The sequence below is a fragment of the Petaurus breviceps genome, unplaced genomic scaffold (genome assembly GCF_028583685.1).
Source record: "Petaurus breviceps papuanus isolate PSGF00001 unplaced genomic scaffold, PetGlider_PUasm1.0 90721, whole genome shotgun sequence".
Classification (NCBI taxonomy): Eukaryota; Metazoa; Chordata; class Mammalia; order Diprotodontia; family Petauridae; genus Petaurus; species Petaurus breviceps.
In genome coordinates this window covers 6,380,759-6,404,078 of record NW_027187322.1, presented here as the reverse complement: position 1 = coordinate 6,404,078, position 23,320 = coordinate 6,380,759, and the positions used below count along the sequence as shown (strand labels likewise).

At 50.1% G+C, this 23,320-nt stretch overlaps 1 protein-coding gene across 1 annotated transcript in view; it reads right to left on the bottom strand.

Annotated features, from left to right (window-relative positions):
* The window catches only part of ANO1 (anoctamin 1), a 96,378-nt gene that overhangs the window by 34,634 nt on the left and 38,424 nt on the right, over positions 1–23,320 (bottom strand). The window contains exons 7-12 of the mRNA XM_069066539.1: positions 21,590–21,655; positions 21,035–21,090; positions 19,170–19,211; positions 17,502–17,566; positions 16,545–16,679; positions 13,575–13,735 (exon numbers count right to left, since the gene is read on the bottom strand). Of these exons, the coding sequence (XP_068922640.1) occupies positions 13,575–13,735; positions 16,545–16,679; positions 17,502–17,566; positions 19,170–19,211; positions 21,035–21,090; positions 21,590–21,655 (525 nt within the window). The remainder of the gene's footprint in view (positions 1–13,574; positions 13,736–16,544; positions 16,680–17,501; positions 17,567–19,169; positions 19,212–21,034; positions 21,091–21,589; positions 21,656–23,320) is intronic.

The following is a 23,320-nucleotide window of genomic DNA, read 5'->3' as shown; positions in this document are numbered from 1 at the left end:
CATTGCTCCTTCTCAGTTCCTTGGATGGATGATCATCTGTCTCCTGGCCCCAGAATGGCTGTTACCTAGGTCTGGATCCTGGACACTCAGCTATCCATCTTGAAGCACTCACCAATGTCCATGGGTCACTTAGCGCCTCTATGGTGCTGCCGTCCAAATCGAGTCTCTTCCTTGGGCACCAGGCACTGACCTCTCTGGACAGCCCACTGGACTCTCTTCCTAGATGTCTTATGTGCATTTCCAACTCCACTTGGCCAGACGGGAATTCCGCATCTGTCCCCCTGACCGGCCCCACCTCACAATGTTCTTCAGTCTCTTGAGTATATCATCCCTGCAGCCCTCCCGCTTCACCACCATGGAGTCAGCCTTGATTCTCCCTGCGCCTGGCCCTGTCCACTTCCAGTCAATTGTCAAACCTCGTTGTTTCTATGATGATCATTTCTTTCACGTCACTTTCCTCCCATCCACTCTCATGGATACCTCCCTGTCTCAGACCCTCAGTATCTCTGTTGGACCACTGTGACAGCCAACTGCTTCTCCTGCATCTCACACGCAGCCCATCCTCCCCACTCCTGCCATGTGGATATTGCTAAAGGACAGAACTGACTATGTCACCCCATTGCTAACTGCCTAGGAAGCTCCCCCATCAGGTTCCAACACATCTCTCTAGTCTTATTTCATATATTTTTCCATCCTGAATTCCCTGTTCTACCCAAATGATTGAGTCACTATGGCTGAAAGCTGGTCTTTGGCTCTGGTCTCTGAGCAGTGCTTGCAGCCATCACTTGAACCCAAGACCCATGGTCATCACTGTCAATCCTTTCAGGCTCCTGGAGCTGCCACCAGTCCTCCAACAGTAACTCTGAGGGCAGGGCTCTGGGCTCACATACATTGAATTCTATCAGTATGTGTTAAGCACTTAACCTTGGCCAGGCACAGTGCCAGGCCCTGGAGATGATATAACAAAAAGAATCAAAGAAACTGTGCCTGCCCTCCGAGGGCTTCAAGTCTCACTCAATACCAGCTGCTTGACTTTCTCCTCCCTGTAAGCTCTAGCTTTGTGTCCTCATCTCTCTTCTCTCTCCTCAATCTATTATCTTTCTTTGCCTTGGGGACCTGCTTGGCACACAGAGGCCTTAAGCCTGAATTGAACCGGAAATGTGCTTACACATTGGTCCATGATGTGCTTTTGAAAGGCAGTCTGGAGAGCAGACTCTCTGGAAAGATGGCTCCAGGAGGAATCTTGGTCTAATAGCTAGAGGACTGAAGATCTTGGCTTGAAACCTGCCTCAAACACCTACTAGCTATGTGATTCTGGGTAAATGGCTTAGCTCACTGGGCTTCAGTTTCCTGATCTGTAAAATGGGAAACACTGATCCAAGGGGGTTATTATCAGGCTGGAATGAGATAGTATGTGTAAAGGACTAGGGCAAATCTTAAAGCCTCGTAAGCTCATGGGTAGCCTGAGCTGCCCTGAAGCTCCATGTCCTCATCTGTTTGCATGTGTGGAAGCTTTCCAGCCATTTAGATGCTTTAAGCTTGTGGGCTGCAGCCCTGCCTGCTGACCTGACTCTGGGCTCTCTGCTGTCTCCATATTTTATGTATTCTCTCACCTGTGGCCAGGTGAGGGGACCAAAAGGGAAGATGTTAGACATGCGGTAGAGAGAGAAACCCCACAAGTAGGAGCTGCCTGAGGCCAGGGGCTCTTGGGGTCCAAACTCCAGCCACAGTGCCTGGCACAGAACTGGATCTCCAGCTCTCAAGGGCTTGGCTTTGTATGGTATGAAGCAAGGAGGGGCCCAGCCAAACTGTGAATGTCAGGGATGGGTGAGCCAAAGACAATGGAGGCCACAACCTTCATTGTGTGTGTGTGTGTGTGTGTTGCAGGAGGGATGTAAGGCCAGAGACAGAAAGCAGCCTGCCCAAGGTCACACATACTCAGTGGCAATTAAGTCTTGTAATTCTGACTTGCTTCTAGGACTGTGCCAGCTATTTGGGAGTTAGGACTTACACACACAACATGCAATTCGAGCCAACAATGGCAAAAGCAGGCAAGTCATAGTAATTGGGGGACAGAAAGGTCTAAGAATCAATAGTCTACTCAGGCTTCCCTTGAACCCCAGAACAGTGCCTCCCTTCCCACCCTCCTTCCTTCCTCCCTTCCCATCCTCCTTCCTTCCTCCCTTCCCATCCTCCTTCCCATCCTCCTTCCTTCCCCTCTTTTCTCCCTCTTTCTTTCATATTTTAAGCTTCACCAATGCTTTTAGTTTTACATGGAAGTCGCTTCTAGAAATCCTCCACCTCAAAATCAAACTGTCAAACACAAGCACCCTGTAGCTGTCCTAGACGATCACTCATGACCAGGGGCACTGCTGGCACTGTGTAGTCACTCGCTTGCCAGAAAAGCACATACACGCCACACTTGGGAGGCAACACTGTACTGTTAACATTTTCTTCATCACTTTCTTAAGTCTAGATAATCAGCGAAACAAGAAATCAAGCCCTGATCTACAGCGACTGTTGATTTCCAAGCTGTAAATGTTAACATCTGGTTCTTTAACACCCTAATGTCATTGCCCCCTGACCCCCCCCCCCATCACCCACTGTGAGGGGGGCTCCATCGCTGGGCTGCCTAGCTCACATCGCTCTGCTCAGTTCAGTTCCTGCACTGGAGCTCCCTCGAGGCCCACACTAATCTTAATTCTCAGATCAGACCAACGCTCAGGGAAGGATTTCTCAAGGTCATGCTAAGGATCAATGGCGGAAGCTCAAGCCAGGCCCCCTCCCCCGCCCTCCTCCCCAGCGCTTCCTCAGCAGGTGAACAACAAAGGCTGTGACAGTTCAGGAAGCAAACACTTGGACAGAAGGTGGTCCAACAGGTGGGGACAATGTCCTCCATTCAGTAGGGGCAGAAACAAAAGTCACTCTGGAGTGGGGAGCTGGCGTTTCTCCGGGAGAGCCAAGCCCCTCCCTTTCTGCCATCACTGCCTGGAGGAGGAGCTAAAGGAATCCAAAGGCACTGGGGCCAAGGCTGGCTGACCTCAGGCTGGCCCTCTCACAGCTCCAGCCCGGACTGCCCCCCCCCCCCCCAGCAGTAGCCAAGACCACATCCTCTGTCTTGGTTGTCCCTCACTGCGCCCCCCAGAGGCCTTGTCATGAACATCCCAGAGCATCAGAGTCATGCCTTTTGTTGTCCAGTAAAAAGCAACTCCCAGAAGGCAGGACTCTTGTCTTTGTGCCTCCAGTGCCTGGCACATAGTAGGGCCTTCATAAATATTTGTTAAATTGAAGAGGGGAGGCACTGAATGGCGTCACATTTAGGCCAAATGATATCACTAAGGAGAAATAATAGACTTCCCAGAGGTCTTGCCAACTCCTTCCTTCTAGAAGGGGAGGCATGGCTAGACAGCAGTCCATATGAAAAAGACCTGGGGGTTTTAGTGGACCACAAACTCAACATGACTCAAGAAAGGTAGCTTAGCATCCAAGAGTATGGCATTTCATTTCTAGTGCCAGTCTTCAGGAAGGACATGGATAAGCTGGAGGGTTTCTAGAGAAAGCCAACCATAATGGTGAAGGGCCTGGAGTCAACACTATCTGAGGATTAGCAGAAGGGAAATGGGGATATACCCAAGGGTAGGGAATACAGGCAGCTTTCAAGTATCTGAAGGGCCTCTAAACAGAGAGGGATGAGCCAGCCTAGTGCCGATTGGCCCCAGGAGGGCAAACTAGAAACAAGGTGGGAGGGGGAGGACATTCATCGAGGCAGATTGGGACTTGTGGAACCCTCACCTCCAGAGGCAGTGGCCTCCCTCCTTCCCACCCATGGAGGGCCACAAGCAGAAACTTTGTGGTGATTTCTGCTGTGCCGTGGATGCTCATTCATGTATGGGCTGCCCTCTGATGGCCTCGGTGGAGCTCCAAGAAGCTCTCACCTGTCCTTGGACTTGGCCTCCTCCTCGCTGGAGCTGGAAAGCTGGATTTGTCTAAGGGCTCAAACCTACAATCTTCTTACTGAGTCATAAGGAAAAGGACCCATTTAGTCTTAATTAGCATTCACACCAATTACATCTTTTGCCTTTTAATTATGGTGGGGAAACCACAATGTGATCTGCCCAAGATCTTCAGCTCTGTGTATCTTGGTGAGGGGGGTGGGGGAGTGTCCTAACTTGTTAAATTCCATTCAAGCCTCTAGGATCTTGGGGGCAGGCCTTGGGAGAAGAGACACTGTCCCACCTTGGAACATCACTTCTCTAAGGGAGGGACAGATGGATCAAACCTCTCCCACTGGTGTCCAGGTTCCTGGGCTTTATGGGGCAGTTAACAGTCCATGACCAGGGAATTTCAGAAAATGGATCCCAAGAATCCTCATAGCTTGGGTTCATCTTAACCAGTCCCATTATGTAACTCAAGGCATTAAACGGTTTTCAAATGAGAAAGAGCGTGGCATCATGGATAGGAAGGTGGCTTCAATGCCTCAAAGAGCTGGGTTTAGGTCTTATCTCAGACTCTAGCTCTGTTGAAAGAGATAAGAAGCTCTGGGTCTCAGTTTTCCCCATCTATAAAATGGGGCTATGATGCAAGAAGTACCTGTCTCCTTGGATTATTATTTTTATTCACAAAGATCAAAGTAAATACTCTGGAAAATAGTTCTACTCTGAAAGTTCTAGGACAAAAACCAGTGGTGCCTAGGGGCCATTCTATTCACAGTTTTAGAGCTGAAAGGGACTATAGTGGCCATTTAATCCAAGTCTCCCATTTTACAGAGAAGGAAACTGAGGAGGGGGCTACTTAGGTAGGGTGGGGCAGTGGGGCTGAGCTAGGATTTGAACCAGGGTCCTCTGATGACAAATCCAATCTGATCTGAAAGTCACCAGAGGCCACCAATCCAAAGTGAGAGTGATTGTGACAAATATCTGTGACTACTATCAATTGTCTCAGCCTAGGGGCTGAGTACAGAATGCAGCAGGCTGGAGGTGATTCATCTGCCACCCTAAATACCCAGCTTGGTTCCCACAGTGACAGCGAGGCTGGGACCTGCCTTAGACAGTGCTTGTCAAGGCCAGAAGCAGGTCCAGGCCTTCTCTTTGTGGCTCTGCTAGAAGGGGAGGGGAGCAAAGGGGGCCAGGATGAAGTGGATGAAGGAAGAAGGGATTTAACTGCCCCTATCTGGGGGCTCCCTGGGTGTCTGAGCATCCCTGGATGAAGAAAGCACTTCTCCTGTCCTGGCAGCCTAAATGCCATCCTGAAAAGGCAGCACTGGCCATCGGGATTCACCTGTCTGCCTTCCCATAGAATTACCTCTGTCAACTAGTCAGCAAACACTTAGTAAGCTCTGACCCAGAGCCAGGCTATGTTAGATGTGGGGCTATCAAGGAAAAGCCCACCCTCAAGAAACTTGCAGTCTAACAGAAGACACCTAACTATGTCTGCTATAGATGAAGCTGAGTAGAAAATGGACCAGACTGGGGAGGATCCAGTGAGGAAGGCGCAGGCTCACAGCAGCACCCTCACCGGGGGTGATGTCTCCCATGCATGGTCTGCACTGAGGGCAGATATCAGGACCCCTAGGGGCCAAGGAGGTGGGGTGTGGATGGGAAGGAAGCCCCACAGCAGCCTCACTACCAGTCCTGACTGTCTGTTCTTTCCACCACACCCTTAAGGAGTGGATACAAAACCCCTTTTTCCCCATTTGCCTAATTTCCCTCTGGCGACCTGCCAACACATGCAATTCTGGGCCTGTGATGACTTGCTGAGAGTGCACATGGATGAAATGCCTGTTATGTGTAAGGGGCTGTGATGGGGAGAGAAAGATGAAAAACACCCCAGGCCCTGTCCTAGGGGAGCTTATGTTTTCCTGGGGGGCATGTGGTCGAGCTACAGGCTGTAGAACACCAGACTTGAAGGGGTTAAGGCAAAGGTGAAAACCAGGGGAAGCTTCGTAAAACAATTTGAGAAGAGAGGAAGAGAATGTTAGTAGTTGGGAAAAGCAGGGAAGGCTTCCTGGAGGAGGCGGTCCCTCAGCTTGGCCTTGCAGGCAGAGAAGGATTCTGGACAGATACAGGGGCCATGGAGCACACTGGAAGCCGCCTTCCGGGCACCTGCTTCTGTCCTCGCGGTGGCTCAGTGCTGGGAGGGCTAGGCATGTGGGGGAGAGGCAGCGAGCCCTGAGTGGTCCCTTAGTCCTTTCCCCTGCTCTGTGACACAGCAGGGGCATGGCAGCCCCTCTTTTCCTGGACTCTTCTCCATGATAGGGGGCCATGCTCTGTCTCTAGACTTAGTGACAGATGAGGGGGCAGGATGGCCAGTGCCCTTTGCTCTGACCCTGACGCTGTTCCCGTGGGTAGCATGGATTCCGTAAGTGCAGCTTGTGCCTGGACCCCTACAGGCTTTTTATATTTTGTCTTTCTTTTCCCAAGGAGGTGACATCATTCTCAGGTTGGTTATAGCGAGGCTTAGAGGCAACCTTGGAGAGGTCTGCTAGATCTGGCTTCTAGCTGACCACACCTGGAGGATGGTAGTGGTCATTTCTGCATCAGAGAGGATGGCCGGCAGCAAGAGTATTGACCCAAGCCTCATGTTCTACCCAGAGCTATACTGGGAGGTTGGACAGTGTGAAGTAGAGGTGAAATGGAAGATGTCTAATTAGCAGTGCTGCCACCACTTTAGGTTCTAATGAAGTTTAAGTATCAGCCCCTCAGCAAGGTATTAAGTAGTTGGAAGTCAAGTTACTGAATACTGGTAAGACATTCTGTTAATACAAACTAGGAGAGGGGCGGGTAGGTGGGGCAGTGAATAGAGCACCGGCCCTGGAGTCAGCAGGACCTGAGTTCAAATCTGGCCTCAGACACTTAACACAAAAACTAGCCATGTGACCTTGGGCAAGTCACAACCCCACTTGCCTTCCAAAAAAAAAAATAAAAAGCAAAACAACAACAACAACAACAAAACCAAATATGACCTCAGACACTTTACACTTACTAGCCATGTGACCTTGGGGATGACACTTAACCCCAATTGCCCTGCCCTCCCCCCTCCAAAAAAAAAAAGAAAAAGAAAAAAAATATGATCTAGGAGACTTTTATATCTAGCATTTCTTTTGTATGTAAGCATAAGTTAACTGCCTCAACACCTGACAGAGATCCATACATTGACCATCTTTGAGTCTCCCTCTGCAGGGAAACCCTGGAAGTGAGTCATAACCTAAATTATGAGTAAATTTGTTCCTAAAGGTGTGAGAATGGGGATTTAATGAGTCGGGAGAAAATGGAGCTTTACCTCTGTGATTATAAGCCAAGCTCCCCAAGGACTGACTGCAGGCTAAATGACATGTTTTAGGCCAGAACAGAGGGACCTCTCTTCTTTGGGAAGGAGGTAAGGTGGGACCTCAGTGTGATGGATCCATTAAAAATCCTTCAAGGTCAGACAGAAGTGAGGAGGGGAAGTATTCCAGGTCAGTCTGGACAAAGGCTTAGAGGGAGACAGGAGATGGCACATGGAGTCTGAGAAACAGCATGTTGTCCACTTTGTCTAGCTTAGAGTGAGTGAAGTCCATAGAAATGAGTTTAGAAAGGAAGGTGAGAGCTATATTGTGGGGGACCCAAGGAGTTGGGCAGAGATCTTTCCTTCTAAAGGCAATTTGGGAGTCTACTGGATTTATAGGGTACATATTTGGTTCTCAGGAAAAAAATTGCATGTATGTTAATTGAAGGATCGCATGCAAGGGCTATGAGCTATGTTGAGTAAATTCTGCTGGGTTAAAGCAAATAGAAGAAATGTTTGCTGAATCAAATTGAGTTGAATTGTATTGTTCTCCCCCAATTACCACTGCATTAAACCTGTGCAAAAAAATCCTCAAACCATACTAAAACCAAAACCAAAAAGTAGCAGAGACTTCAAAGGCACAGAACACTCTATGCAGAGACTTCAAGAATAATGGAGAGGGTGGCTTCCAGTTTTGCCTAATGGAAACATGTATTTTAAGAACATTGGAAGGAAGTAGAGAAGGACATATTTTTTGCAGAGAAGAGAGTCCTTTTGAGGTAGGAGGGATAAGGACGAATCTGAAGTCACAGTGCTGAGAAAATATCGTTAAGATTCCTCCCAACCGCTAAAATCCTTTGACTCTATGAGTAATCAACCCATAAGGATAGTGTGGATAGAGCTGGGGTGGGGACAACAATCAGGTCCACTAGGTTTACATTTCTGTTAGAGTTGCCTAAGCTGAAGGAGGTATGTTGGAGCCCCCAATAATTACTGACAGTGACAAGGTGTTATTCAGTTAGTTTTTCCTTCAAATATTTAGATGTTATGCCATTTAGTGTGTGTGTGTGTGTGTGTGCATGTGCAAATACAAGTACTAAACACACACACATACATACATAGAAAAATATTGAAGAATGACATTGTTCCATTATTTATGGAGCATTTAAGCACAATGTAATTTACCTTCTTGGACAGATATGTTTCAGAAACAATGTCTCGGAAACACATCTATATTTTATGTTTCCCTGTCTGAGATAAAATCCGGCACTGCTGTTAAAAAAACAAAGAAACCACAATTCTGTTCTGACTCTTCATTTTAACTCTATAAAGTTTTATGTTTTAAGTGTGTTCCTTATAAATAACTAATGGTTAATCTATTCAGCCACTGTGCTCTATTTTATGGGCAAGTTCCATCCATTCACATTCACAGTTATGACTGAATTTGTTTTTCTTTCCATTAAATCCTGTTAAAATATTTCTTTTCCTCACTTCACTCACAGTTAGCTATGATCTGAAGAAGAAACTTAGCCAATAATTTAGTTGAGAAGAAATATGGGCAACCATAGACATAGGGCCTTAAACACAGAATGTGACGGTCTAGATGTGACATGCCTGGGGCTGTGTACATGTTGTTTTCCCCAACAGAAGGTGAGCTCCTGGAGGGCAGGGCCTATGGCAGAAGCTGCCACAAAGCCTGGGACAGAGTGGCTGCCTAGTAAACGTTTGACTGATTGATGAAGTGACCTCTGACACTGCCTGACTGTGCTTGTCTGTGGGAGGAGAACTTCAGGAGCTGATGTGTGAATAGTTTGGGGGCCCTGGGAGAGCGTCTTCCGTGTGCTCACTGTGCCACAAACAACCCTAGTTTTTAATCTACCTGCCTCCTCCGAGGATACCCAGGAAAAAGCTTGCCTCCATGTGGCCAATGAAGGCTGGTGGCAGAAGGGCCCTGGAGAAAGCCAAGCCTCCAGGGCCTTGTTCCGCCCTGGATCTCCCCAGATGAGTCCAGCAGGCTTCTCTGTGGCATGCCACAGACCCAGGAATGGGAAGGCACAGACACACTTTCATAAAGCTACGGTGACTGGGATCCAGCCTCGCTCCTGAGGGCTCTCCCAGTCGGGGTGGCCTTTCCTCAACACTTAAATCTTCAGCCCCTGGGTAACTGGGTGGCTCTAGCCTGAGATGGCTCGAGCCTGGATGAAGTTTTTCCTTCCTAAGTTTGGTGTTTGTTCCCTGACTTCCCTTGGGACCAATTGCCTAGAAGACAGCTAAAGGAACGAGAGAAGATGGGAAAGTCAAGGCGTTTCTCCTCTGCCCAAAACCCAGAGACTTTTTGGGTGGCTAGAAACTTCTTCCTGTCATACTGAAATTTATAAAAACTGGGAGCCATTTTTATCCTCAGCCAGCTGCATCTTTAGGGGACAATGCCGTCAACAACAGGTCAAGAAGGAGGGGCTTAGGGGCCCAGTGGGGACAGGGGCACATTCTTGACTATTTATCCTTAAGGGTGAGTCAACAGAGGCTAGGTGGAGAGTAAGGAGGCCTCTCAAGGCTGCCTCGTCTACTTTGGGAGTCCTCATCATTAGAGACGGCCTCCCCACCCCAAGACTAAATGTGCCCCTGCAGTCTGCCTCAGGGCTTCTTGTTCTGTCCTCTGGAACTAAACAGAAAATCTTAGACCCTCCCTGCATGCCAGACAGCCCTTCAAAGATCTGAAGACAGCTCTCATTTCTTCCCTGTGCCTTCCCTGGCCTAAATGTTCCAAAGTTCCTTCGCTTGGTCCTCATGTGACATTGTGTCCAGAACCTTCACCATTGGGTTGTCTGCATTGCCCTGATCTATCAAATGAAGTCTCCCCTTTGTGATTCTGATGTTGTCCTTCCACCAGCCTCTCCACATAAGCAGCCAACTATTCCTTCACAAAGGGCAAAGGTGTGAAGCTCCAGCACTTCTGGGGAGAGAGAGCCCAGAGGGATAAATGTAGAATCCCATTCACTCATTTATACACTCACTCCATCACTCATTCACTCAGCAGACATTTGCTGAGGTTCATCTCATGTGTATACTGACCCTGTCCTCGAAGGCTGGAGCTCCGTAGAGGCAGAGGACAGACAAGGACTCCGAGACCTCTAACTTGGATGCAAGGGATGGTGGGAAGGGGAGACAGAGCCCTGGGTGCGGTGCTGGGAGTGGCCCCGGGAGGCACCCCTGCATTCGGGCCTTCACCCTCCTAGCCGACTGGCTCTCCTGAAGATCAGCCCCAGGAAGGGGCTCGAGTTTCCTATTGGCTGCTCTTTGGTATTTCACACTTGAATGTTTGTGTTGTTCTCGGACGTCAGCTCCTGGGTGAGAATGAACGTCTGGGCTTTGGAAGGACTGGAGCCGTATTCTCAGCTGGTCCTGGGCTCTGGCACTCTACGAAGTCAAGGGCCCTTGCTGGAGGAATGAATTCCAGGACATTCTTCTCCCTGTCTCCTCAGATCCCTCAAGACACTCAGCCCTGTCTCACAGAAGGATGCAGCTCTCCTTCCCAAGGCAAACTCCTCAATGCACAAGAGATCTCATCCCCTTCCATCTTGCTTGGCTGGTAGACTGCTTCGTCTGTCAACTCCATTCTCCAACTCATCTTCAATTTCCCAGCCAACTATCTCCTTCTTTGCTGCCTAGAACCACGTCTATGTCTCCCCTGACCTAAAAAAATTCTCACTTGATCCATCCCAGCCCTCCAGTGGTAATCCTATCTCATGGTGCCCTTTTAAACTCTTGGAGAAAACCGCTGTCCTTCCTCTTCTTTTCTCACTTTGCTCTATTACTTCTACAATCAAATATGAATAAGTTTCTGCTATCAGTAAGTGGTGCTACTGTCTCTAAAGTTCCCATGATGTCTTTCTGGCTGATTTGAACAGCTCTCTCTCAACCCTCCTCCTTCTTGATCTCTCAGTAGTCTTTGAACCCGGAGATCACCTTCTCCTCCCGACACGCTCACCCTCTTCTGATTTGGGTCAGGAGGCTTTCTCCTGCTTCTCCTCTTCCCTGTGGGACCTCCCCTTGTCTCCTGGGCTGCTTCTTCATCTAGGTCATGCTCATTAACTATGGATGTCCCCCAGGTTTCTATCAAGGCCCACTTCTCTTTTCCCTCATAAGATTCTACTTGGTGGTCTCAACAGTCCTGGGGATCCAATGATCATCTCTATGATTTCAATATCCATGCCTGGCCTTAACCCACTGGCCCTGGAGTCACACATCACTGACTACTTTGGATATGAATTAGATGCGCAATGCAAGATGGGTGTTGGCAGCTTGAACTCAACAAGTCTCAAACTGAACTCATTATCTCTTCCCAGCCTGCCCCTCCCTCCCTGCTCCAGCCGAGCCTGCTGTCTCCCACAGCTGTCTATTGCTGTGGAGGGCCCAGCCATCTTGCTAAGCCACCAGGCTGGCTCACCTCCAGCTTCTCTCACGGTCACTTTGTGTCCACTCTGGGGCCGGATTCTCGTGCTTCTACGTCAGCAATATCTTTCAGAGATGTCCTTTCTCTCCGCTCCCACAGGCCCTTGTCACCTCCTACCTGGAGGTGAGGCCGGTGGGTCTGCCTGCCTCAATTCTCTCTCTGTTCCAGTCCTTCCAGCTACCGGGCATCTTCACAAAGCACAGGTCTAACCATGCCTCTCTCGCACACACACCCCTCGCCTCACATCGGTGACCTTCGGGGGGTCCCTATTTTCTCTAGAATCAGATATGAAATCCTGTTAGGTACTTAGGGCTTTTCAGGACCTCCTGGTCTCCCTCAAGACTCAGCTTCACTGTCAGCTAGTCCGGGAAGCTTTTCCCAGACGCCCCCATGAGAGCGCTTCGCTTTACACTGTATTTTGTGTTCACAACATTATTCATGTGAAGCCTTCCCCTTCAGGCTGTGAACTCCTCGAGGGAGGCTTTTAGCTTTTCTGTATATCATCAGAATTTAGCCCAGTACACAGTGGGTGCTTAATAAATGCCTGCTGCTTGACGTGGGTCTCTCACAGAGCTTTCTAGAACAGAAATGCAGAATAGGCCAGACCGGAACAGTCTAGGCCCACAGACTCCACACACCTCCCACTTCATAGTTCAACCCAAGGAAAGAGTCAACATTCCATGTCTTGCAAAGAGAAGGCCCATCATTGGCACCTCTGGTGTGCACTCTGAGACGATGGCTGCCCCGCCTCCTGAGGGCACCAGCTGCCATTTCCCTTTCTTGCCATGGAGCATTTTTAAATTACTTTAGAATTGTCCAACTTCTGTGTGACCTTGAACTTCTGAAGCCACCAACAATGTGGGCTGCCCTGTGTATTAAAACAGCATGGAGGAGAAAGGGCAGCCAACGATCCCGAGGGTGGGACGGTCTGAAGCCACAGGGCTGGTCGTCCGCTTGGTTTTGAGTATCATTCAACACTGAATAATTGGAGACTTGAGCCGCGTGGGACATCTGGCCCAAACAGGTAAAATTCAGAATCAGAGAGTGAGGGCCTTGGACAAGCCAGCCAGGAGGCGCCATAATGCCTTCACATGCCTAGGCCTCAGGGGCCTGGGGTGCAGAACCAGCCAGATTCCCCAGGTCCTGGCCAGTCCTGATAGCCTGTGGCCTGCCTGAACACTGCAGGAGAGGTTCTTCTGTCCACCAAAGGACAGTGACTGTTGAAGTGGGCCTGCCGAGATTAGGTATTGGGGACTTCCTTAAGCTCCCCTCCCTTCTACCCTCTGTGCTGTGCCCAAGGTCCTGAGCATGAGAAGTGGCCCCATGCTCCCCTCTGGGCAGGCTGATGGGCAGAGGCTGGGCAGATACGTCGATCAGGGGCCCAGGGGCCCTTGAGTAGGGGGTGTGGTTTTAGTCCCCAGTCCCCAGTACCAAGAAGGCTGTGCTTTAGCATAGCCTGAGGAATAAACCAAGTTCAATAGAGTTAGAATAGAGGGATTTTGGTCATTTGGCCCAAGCTCACATTTGACAGATGAGGAAACTGAGGCCCAGGAAGTTACTAAATGGAGTCACGCAAGGTCACATAGAGAGTGTGGGGCTGAGCTGGGATCAGAAGTCATGTCTTCTGACTACAGACCTAGCAGTCTCACTCTGAACCATATGTAAACCACTCTTAAGCAGCCAATAAGCCCCTACCAGCCTCCTTCATTTTCATCAGCAGCAAGGGCCTTGTAGGCCATTTTAGGAGGAGAGAAACAAGATGAATACCTGTGCCTGCCCCACCCCTCAGGGGCACCAATGCAGCCCTGCCCTCAGCAGGATGCTTGCCCTGGGGCTCCTAGGCCCAGGGCCCACTTACCCCACAGGGCCATGAAGATGGAGAAGAAGACAGTAGCCGGGTTGTCAAAGAAGTGGCTGGCTCGAGCCGTTGCACAGGCTGAACTTAGTTTCCAGTAGCTGCATGTTCGATCACACAGGGGGCACATGGTGATGTTGTTACGCTGGTCACACATCTCCATGCTAGAGAAAGATGGGGAGGAGGCATGAGGATGATCAGCCCAGTGGGGAAGGCGCAGGGGGCAGGGCTTCTTGCCTGGGTGGGTAGGTGAGAGCCCTCTAGCCCTAAGAGCCTTTTCCCTCAACCCTCCACTCCAATGATGGAGTGAGGGATCAGAATAAGTATCAGCTGGAGATGGAGAGGATGGGCAGGACCAGGAGGAAGACTGACCTTCATGCTGCTAGCCCACTGGACATGGCCTGCTCCCTGCTTTACTCTCACCTTGGCTCTCACAGGGCTGTTTATAATGAGGCTCACACAAAATACTTTGCACAACTTAAAAAGTGCAGTAGAAATGCCAGCTTTCCTTCTGATGGCCTAGATTAACAAGCAGAAACACCAGCTAGTACCGTGGGCTGTGCCCTGCAGCTTCACGAGGTCACCCCACGTGCCCTCTGACTCTGTGATTCTTGGCTCCTCCTTTTCCTTCCTTGTTTTTTTTTTTCCTTCCCAAGGTTTTGTTCTGAGTTCCAGCTTTAATGAGCTCCACAAAAAGGATCTCTTTTATTCTACAACTGAGGTGATGTAGAAAGAAAACACCAGTCCTGCTTCTCCGGTGCCCAGGGCCCATCTCACCATCCATGCTGAGCTTTCTTTGACTCCAAGGATTTGCTTCAGTTTCTTGGGCAAACTTACCACAGGCAGAAAAGCCCACCTTCTTGGAAAGGGATGAGCTGCTCCCCCCTTACACTCTGGGGCCCCCTCCCCTGTCCCCTCACTCCATCCCCAATCCCAGACTCTCTCCTGGCCCAGGGGAGGGGAAGGGAAGTGGTGGGGGTGGAGGGGAGTTGGCAGCCACCGGGAACTTCACACATCATTCCCAAAGTGACTTTTGCCAACCTCCTCCATTGGAGAAGAAAAGCCACTGAATTCCTAGGCTCCTGGACTGAGAGTGGGATGGGACCTCAGAGGGCATGTCTTGCCTCCAACCCCCTGGGCTTGGCATTAAAGCCCTTCCTCTGCTGGCTCTGTGGATGTGTTTGGTACATGGTATCTAAGCCCTTTGCAGCCTTCTTAGGTCCCAACCCAGCTGGCCAGCTTGTTGTGTCCAAGCCTCCTCACCTCTGCCCCTTGGAATCCTTAAGGCTCAGCTCCCAGGCCGCCTCCCCCATGAAGCCCTTTCTGATCACCCAAGCTCCGCTGGGTCATCATCAGAGTCACAAGTGACTCTGTCTGGACTATGGGCCAGGCTGGCCCTGGGGCTCAGGTCCTACTTTTAACACAGACCAGCCATGTGGTCTGTAGGAAAGGACACAGTCTTTCAGGGCCCTGGCCCCTCTCAAAGAAGCTTCTGAAAGGGGGCAGCGTGTGGGCTCCCACACCAGTGAGACCACAGGATTCAGCACTGGTCCCCTGTCCCACACACTCCCAGGGGCTGTTGTGAGCCTCAAGGGCTTAATAAGGCTTTTCCCCTCCCTCCCTTTGTGCTCACCTTTCCTAACTGACCCATTTGGTGGACAAAGAAACTGAGGCCAAGGGAACTGACCAAGGTTCCACACCTGTTACTTCAGGCTTGGTTCATGTCTCTAAATGGCCCCAAAACCACTTCATAGAGCCAAAGAACAGCTGAGTTGAAAGGGACACCAGGTGGCCTTGTCCAAACTGTAGCTGATCCAGAATTTCCCCACAACACAGCTGTCTTGGGGGTCCCCCACCTCGGATTGCATCCCTCCAGTGACGGGATGTCATCCCTCCCTGTGACAGCCTGACCCACACTGGGATGGCTGTCGCTGGTGGGAGGTTCCTCACTAACATCAGGCTGATATTTATAGCATCCATCTCTTGGCTCGTGGCTCTACCCTCTGGGGCCAAGGAGAAGCTGGCTAGCACGAAAAGGCTAATTTTTTTTTCTTTCTTTTGCAAATGGAGAAAATTATTCCAAAAGGCTGAAAATGATGCCAGGGGCTCAGGAGGGAATGCTAAGCCAAGCACCATCCTCAGGGAGGAGGGCAGTCCCCGACCTCCAGGGAGCTCCCATTAGCACACATCAGGCAGCAGTGGCCAGGTTTGAATGGTGATGGAAATGTCAGAGGAACAAAGAGAGCCCACTTTCCAGGAGCCATGCCACTACTGAAAGGGTTTTTAGAAGGCAGATGACCTTTACCAAAGCAGGTAGCACACAGTAGGGCGGAGACCCCTGGCTTGGGAGCCATAGGACTTAGCTCTGCCACTCGCTTCCCAAGGCCCTCTGTGCGTTTTGGTTCCCCCATTTGTAAAACAAAGGGCTTGGACTCAGTGATCTTGGAGGTCACTCTGCACTTGGACAGTTTGACATCTGGCCAAATCACCAGGCCCATTCTCTTGAGTTGCCTCTTAGGTCTTGCTGTCCCTCCCAGATCTGAACACGTTTGAGCTTTGCCTTTGAAATGAGAAGCCCAACACTCGGCCCACAGTTGACACCTTGCCCCATGCTCACAAAGCACGGGCTTTTTGTTTACAACATGATTTCTGTGGGAGGGGAAGCAGTACTTGGCACACTTCCTTGGACCCTTTCTTCTTCCTTTTGTTTCTCATGAGGGATGAAATGACACTTGAGGATTTGGGGGTAGAAATACAGGATCCTGAGGGCCCAGGAGGTCATTGAGTCCCATCTCATTTAGAGGTGAGGACATTCAGGTCTGGGGGGGGACTTGGCCCCAGGTCACAGAGGTCATAAGTAGCCCAGCCCATGGGTTGAAGCTGGGTGCTCAGATTCTAAAGTCAAGTCCTAGAGCTCATATTAGGAGCTGCAATCAAATTCGACCCTTTCGAGGTTATTGTTTTTTGGCTTACCTGGGTGTGTTTTCATCCACGGTGAGACATCCATAGAGAAACACGATGATCCCAACAATGGAAGCAGGAATGAGCATTTGAGTATACACGCCCAGCCAGGCAAAATATAAGCCGACCTTCTCTCCAAAATACTTCCTGAAACCAATGAGGGGGGAAAAGGGCTCAGAGAAAGAGTTATTCCCCTAAGTCCATTGTGAAAGGTGCCCCCATCCCCATTCATTTTCCAAGGCCCATGGCTGGGGGGGTGGGGAAGGGGGAGCCCAGCACAGGCTTTCTTGGAAATATTTCCTTTCCCTCCTTCTCTCTCGCCCGCCCTTCCTGCGCCCCCTTCTTTTTCCCACTGCTCTCTTGTTTCCTTGAGTCCTGAGCACACATGGGAAGGGTCCTGGCTTCCTGAGCTGGCTGTCCCAATGCTCTCCTTTTCATTTTCCTGAAAAGAATCTTTTGCTCACAAGAACAAGAGAGCTGCCCAGACCTCCCTGTCTGCTGCCTAAGATGATTTTATCCTGCTGTCCCTTGTGCCCATGGCCTCTCCCTCACAGTGACCAAGGTGAGAAGACAAGGGCTGGTGAGGCCTAAAGAAGGAGAAGAGGGGGCACTGAGAGGCAGGAAGGAGAGGAATTCTTCCCTCTAAGTGGGGTTTTCCTTTGAAGTCCATTGTCTACCTTGAATAAAGACTCAACAGCTTCTGGGTCGGACTTAAGTCACTTCAGGCTACATTGCACAGCCTAAGAAAAACCACCAAATTCTCAAGAGGAGATGGGTTGGTTGCTATAAACCACAATCTCCTTCAAGTTCCAACAGGCTCCAAGGTGGAATGTAGCTCCAGTCATGGGACAGATTTGAAATCTATGTCCCTTACTGGAAAGTGGATCTGATGCCACTGTAACCCCGGCCCATTTTCCCATGACCTCTGCTCAGAGAGGCAGGGTCCATTCAAGACCAAGTCTACCTCACCTGATCAGGTGGATTGGCTGGTACTTGTAGAAGGCCCCATAGGTGGCCCACTCCTCACACAGAATCTGGAAGACAGAAGGGGTTAGGAAGGGAAGGAAATCATATCACCCAACTTTCCTGTGTATTTAGAAAGATAAGGCAGCCAGAAATCAAATATTAGGAGGCATAGAGGATCATTTCTAGGTGGGTATGGGACAGCGGAAAGTTGGGTATGTGCCTGGAGGCTGGCTAATCCAAGACCCAGAGCAGTCGTGTCTTCACTTCTCTTCGGTACAGAGAAGTGGCCGTTGAGCATTAGTGGATGGAACTTATGCACCAAGAATTTTCATACCCATGAAATCGCAGCTCAGGACCGCACCCGCAGCCCTGGGTGGAAAAAAAAAATGGGCTTTTCATTGGAAATTGTGGTTTTCCTGTACTTTAGTCCCTGGAGTGCACCCACGCTCTCCATGAGAAACAGCAGAAAAAGCTTGTTGGCAGGGGACAGCCACATTGGTACATCCTTCAGGGCAAAAAGAACACGGCTGCATTTCTCTTGGGAGAGCTGGTGGGATTATTTATAACCCTTAGGAAAAACGTCCACACACACAGGCATGCTGCCATCACCCCTCTGACCCTGGGGAATGGGACACCCGCCTTCAGGGAAGGACTCTGTAGGAGATGAAGACTCTGCCCTGGGGGGGAGGAGGAAGGCTTCCCAAACACTTCCACCCTCCCACAGAGCATGTTGTCCCCCCCACTCTCCCCTCAACAATCTCCGTGGTTCCTGGTCACCTCCAAGACCAAGCAGAAAGCCCCTGCCTGGCTTTTGGAAAGTCCTTCCCACTTGGCCCCTGCCAAAAATCCTGTTTCCATCAAGATTCTTCTCTGCTATATGAAGCCTTTCCTGATGCCTCCACCAGCCAGGCAGGCAGGTTCCTTCCCTCACTATCTCCCTCATATTGAATGTGTATGGACTTTCATTTCGAATACACTAATTCACATTGTCGACCCCAATTGCGGACAGCTCCTTGATCCCAGGGACTGATTTTGTTTCTGTCTTTGTGTCTCCAGCACATAGCGGGTGTTCAATAAATGGTTGCTGATCAACAGAATGATTGACCAGTAAAATGGCTCCCAAGGCATAGCAGGAGGCCATTTAGAACAGAGCAGGGATGCCCTGGATTCTGGCCAGACTCAGCAAAGCCTCCCACCAGGGATTCTTGGGATTTTAAGATCACCCATTTAGAGGGGTGAGTGTACTTTGAGGCCATCAAGCATAACCTTAATTTATGAGAAAACTGAGACCCAGGGACATCAAGTGACCTACCTAGGGTCACCAAACTATGAAGCATCAGGGGGCAGGATTTGAACCTGGGTCCTCACCATTGTATTAGGAGGAGGACTTAGAATCCCTAGCCTCAGTGAAGTCAGCTCCAGAGCCAAGCTCCCCAGGGAAGCCCCCCTCCCCATCTCTATGTGCTTAGTACTTGCTACCTCACCAAACAGTCATGTATATACTATCTGTTTTGATGTTGTACCCGCCCCTCCCCCCAGTAGAATGGAAACTCCTTGAGGGCACAACTATTTCCATTTTTGTCTTTGTTGCCCCAAAGCTGAGCACTGAGTCCTGCACAAGGGTAGATGCTTAATCAATGCTGGCAGCATGAATACTCTGCCTTAACTTACTTTTCTGTCATTCAACTCAACGTCTTCTCCTTCAAAGTCACCCTGTTTAAAAAAACAAAAGGGAATAGAAAAATCACCTGATTCTGTAGTTATCCCTTCTCTGATGTCCTCAGGGATGTACTCACAACCCTCCCCCCCCCATTTAAGGGGGTTCTACCCAGTTGATCTTATAGGGCAGAAACAGATCATTGAGGAAGCACAAAGCATGAGAGGAAGGGTGGATTGTGCCATTTCTTCCTCTTGTATGCCTGGCACCCAGTAGGGGCTTAATAAGTGCTTGCTGATCCACTGGGAAGAGCCGGGGCTCTGGACTTAGGTCTTGGGTTTGGATTCCAGATCTACTGCTTGTTCTCTGGGTCACTGTGAGGGATCTGGGCCTCAGTTTCCCCAATTATGAAAGAAAAGTTTCTATTGGACGGCCCTTGCAGCCCTGCCCAGCTCCATGATCCATGATTTGGGATCTAAATATCCTCATTTTACAGATGAGGAAATGGAGATTAAGGCTTGCCCACACGGAGGGCATGCTGGGTGATTAGTCCCAGCCTACAAGCCAGTCTCCTGCTTTTTACTGCCCTGCTACTAGCCAGCTCTAAACCACAAGCATGATTGGCTCCCACACTGCTTAGACCAACCTGGAACCCTCTCTGCTCTAACATCCCTTAGCTTTAGCCCTGCTCCTATAGAGCCAATGAGGACAATGGTTCTTCTCTTTAGCCTGAGGGCAGCCGGTCACAACCGGGCTCCCACATGTCAGGGGACAGAGACTTGTGGGATGGGTCCAGGAAGCCAGCTTCTTGCTCTGAATAAACCAGGCTGAGCAGATGGTCAGCCCCAGAGAAAGTACATCACTCCTCAGCCTAGTCCTCAGCTACCCCTGTGAAGTGGGACTGGAGAACTGCTCTCATGACCCTCAGAAGGCTGGGTGTCACACAAGGGAAGCAAAGGGGGGGGGGTCCTGTCACCTGGCACACAGGGCCAGTCAGTCTTGACACTGTATGTAAACTTCCTCCACCCTTGGATGATCAGAGAGGCAGCCCTTCCTGGACCACTGCAACCCCCTCCCAAGTGACTGCTAGCTTCCAGACCCTTTCTTTTTATGGTTAGGGAAAGCGAGGCCCTGGGCCCCTCACAGTGACCCAGATCCAGATCCAGGGGAGGGGAGAATAGGGGAAGGGAGGGGAGGGGATCCAGAACTGAGTCCAAAGCCAGGGCTCTTCCCAATCAATTAGCAATTAGCACCCACCCTGTGGCAGCCAAAATCATCTTCCTAAAGCACGTGTCACACCCCTGTTCAATGTTAGGGCTACCTATTGCATCTGGTATCAAATACAACCTGCCTTCTCGGAAGTCCATACTCCTCCTCATCAAGCTCTAAGGCCAGCCCTCTGTACCTGTTTACCATCATTCCTCTCCTACTCAACGCTCCAGTCAAATAAGCTACTCCTGGCTCCAAGAGCTCAGCAGTCCATCTCTCCTGCCTTTGCTCAGGCTGTCCCTTACTCCTCACTGTTTCCTGCTAGAATCCTCAGCTTCCTTCAGGGTTCACCACCCCAGGTCCCACCTCCCCAGGGAAACCTTTCTTGTTCCCTTTGGTCTGGCAGTGGTCTCTCCTGCCTCAAACTGTCATGGATGGCTCATCGGCATCAATGGATCTACACTGATCTGGGAGCAGAATAAAGTGTAGACTCTCAAGGACAGAGATCGTTTTTGGTTTTTGTCTTTGTATCCCTAGCTCCTACCCCGGTCCCCAGCACACAGCAGGCGCTGGATCAATGCTTGTAAACTGACAAAGAATTCAAATTGTAAAACGAGTCATTTCCCTCTTCCCGTCACACAGGGATGAAGTGCGTTCCCAAGTCACTTACATCGTGCAGGGGGTAGGCTGCAGTATACACTCCATTGGCCAGGAGGCTGGTGATTCCTTAAAAAGAAAGGCATGTGAGGGATTAGTGACCAGCTCCACATCCCATGTTCTCCTGAAATCAGCAGAAATATCTCAGCCACCAAAAGAGCTTCCACCAAGAGAAATCAGTAAGTCTGGCTCCCCAGAAATCGGAAATCCCTCTGCACTGATCTTCCCAGGGAGGCCACCTCCCTCGAGGCTGTTACTGAGCAGAAGATTAAAACATGCTCAATTTTCGGGATTAGAAAGTTACAGAGGAAAAAAGATAGCATTATGTCTGGGAGGGACTGAGAACCAGTTACTCCTATTATCCCACCTGCTTGGGAGGGAAAGCTGCAGATTTGAAAGTATGTATTGGAGGGGTTAGAAAAGGTCAAGTCACAAGAAAAACATGGAAGGGGAAATTGATGGTGTGAGAAAACACACACACAATTTAAACGAGGTTGGAGATTGGTTGGAGAAGCGGGAGGGAGAGTTTTCCCACAGCCTTGGGCAGGAGTGGGAAGATGGGACTTACCATATTGACCACATTTTCTCCTTTTATTTAAAAGGGCAGTATCCTTCTTTCTTCCCTCTCCTTGCCCTGTTTACACATCAGTCTATTAGTTACATGAATGGGCTTCCAAGCAATTTCATATTGCATTTGGAAATAAAAGAAGCACGCTGACAGAGAATGGGGGATGGGGGACTCAGGAAGGCTTGGGGACCATCCCCCTGGATACTGGGCTCAGACCCATTCCAAGGCCATCGAACTTCTGGGCCCTTCTGGTAGGGGGATGTTTCAGAGGTCAGACTCGTTCTTAGAAGCCAGCCCGGCTACCCTGGGAGTCAGGGATGGGCAGACAGGCCTGTAGGGGCTGGCTTCTTGCAAGCTTCTGTCTGGCACAGTGGAAAGGACACAGAGGAATTAGATTTCAATTCCATCTCAGAGGCTGACTGGTTACTGCTTAACCTCCAAGACTCTTTTCCTCACTATAAAAAACTTCTAACCTTGAAGAGCCCTAAGGTCTTATGATCCTAAGGTATTGGGCCCAAATTCTGGAAGGCTGGGCCAGTCCCAATCCTCGAGCCAAGGCCACTCACCTGTCCTGAGGAACTTGGCCCAGGGAGTTTGTAGAGGCCTCCTCTAAATGGAAGGGGAAGTTTCCCCAGAACTGGGTTCTTTAGTGGGGGGTGGCTAGGTTACCTCACTAATTGAACCAGAACAGAAAATAGAGCCCATGGCAGAAAAGAAAAATGGGACCTAGGTTCTAAGATGGTTTCTCCTGCCGACTGAGTGACCTTGTATAAGTCACATCCTCACTGTAAAATGAGGACCTCTGAGGTCCTTCCCGCTAACATCCTATGTTCTGTGTCTCTAGAGGAAAGGATTCATTGTGAATATTCTAGGGAGAATTCCCTGACCCCTGCCTGCCTGCCTGCTGCATGTCCCACCCCCATTAGGACCGTAAGCCTTCGGAGGGCAGGCCCAGGTGCCTTGTGCACAGAGATATTTATTGCAATGAAATGGAATTCAGACTGCATGGGGAGCAGACCCCACTCCGTATTTTGTACCCCTTGGTCATTTGTACCTGGTCTCTTCATTAGAATGGATGTTCCTGGGAGGCAGGAGCCAGAGTTTTGAGTCCCAGGCACACAGCAGGTGTTTAATAAATGGCAGCTGATGGACTGCCAAATGGCTTCTAGTCTCCTCCCTTCGTCCCCAGTCCCTGGGCATAAAGCCTTCATCAGCTGCCAGGATGGGCCCTCCAAGAAATTCTCCAAGAATTTCAGTGGCCCCAGGGGCCCTGCTCATCAATGCCTTTTGTCCCACAGGGGCCCAGAGTTCAGGCCTCTCTCAGGGCATTGTTTCAGCTGCCAGGGAAGGAGGAAGGAAACTCTGATGACTTGAGCTTGCCTCCCACCCAACCTGGGTTCCCTCTGGAGGGATTTCTACCCCTGCAGTAAGTCAGCTGTGGTAAGAATCAGCATCCCTGAAACAAACTGACTTCACTTATCACCAGACTCTGCTGTGAACCACAGACGATGAATTTCAGCTCTTGGCAGTATAACAGGCCACCAGCCATCCCCGCCTGTGAAGCTGGTGGGATGGCTGAGCTGGGCCCGAGTCCCAACCCCACTAAGACTAGAGGGTCTAATGTCAGCAGTCAGAAAGCTCCCGGGGAGCCCCAGTCTGGGTGGAGCATAAGCTTCTAGAGAGCAGGCCCTACTTTCTTCTCCGTCTTTGAAGCCCCAGCACCAAGCACAG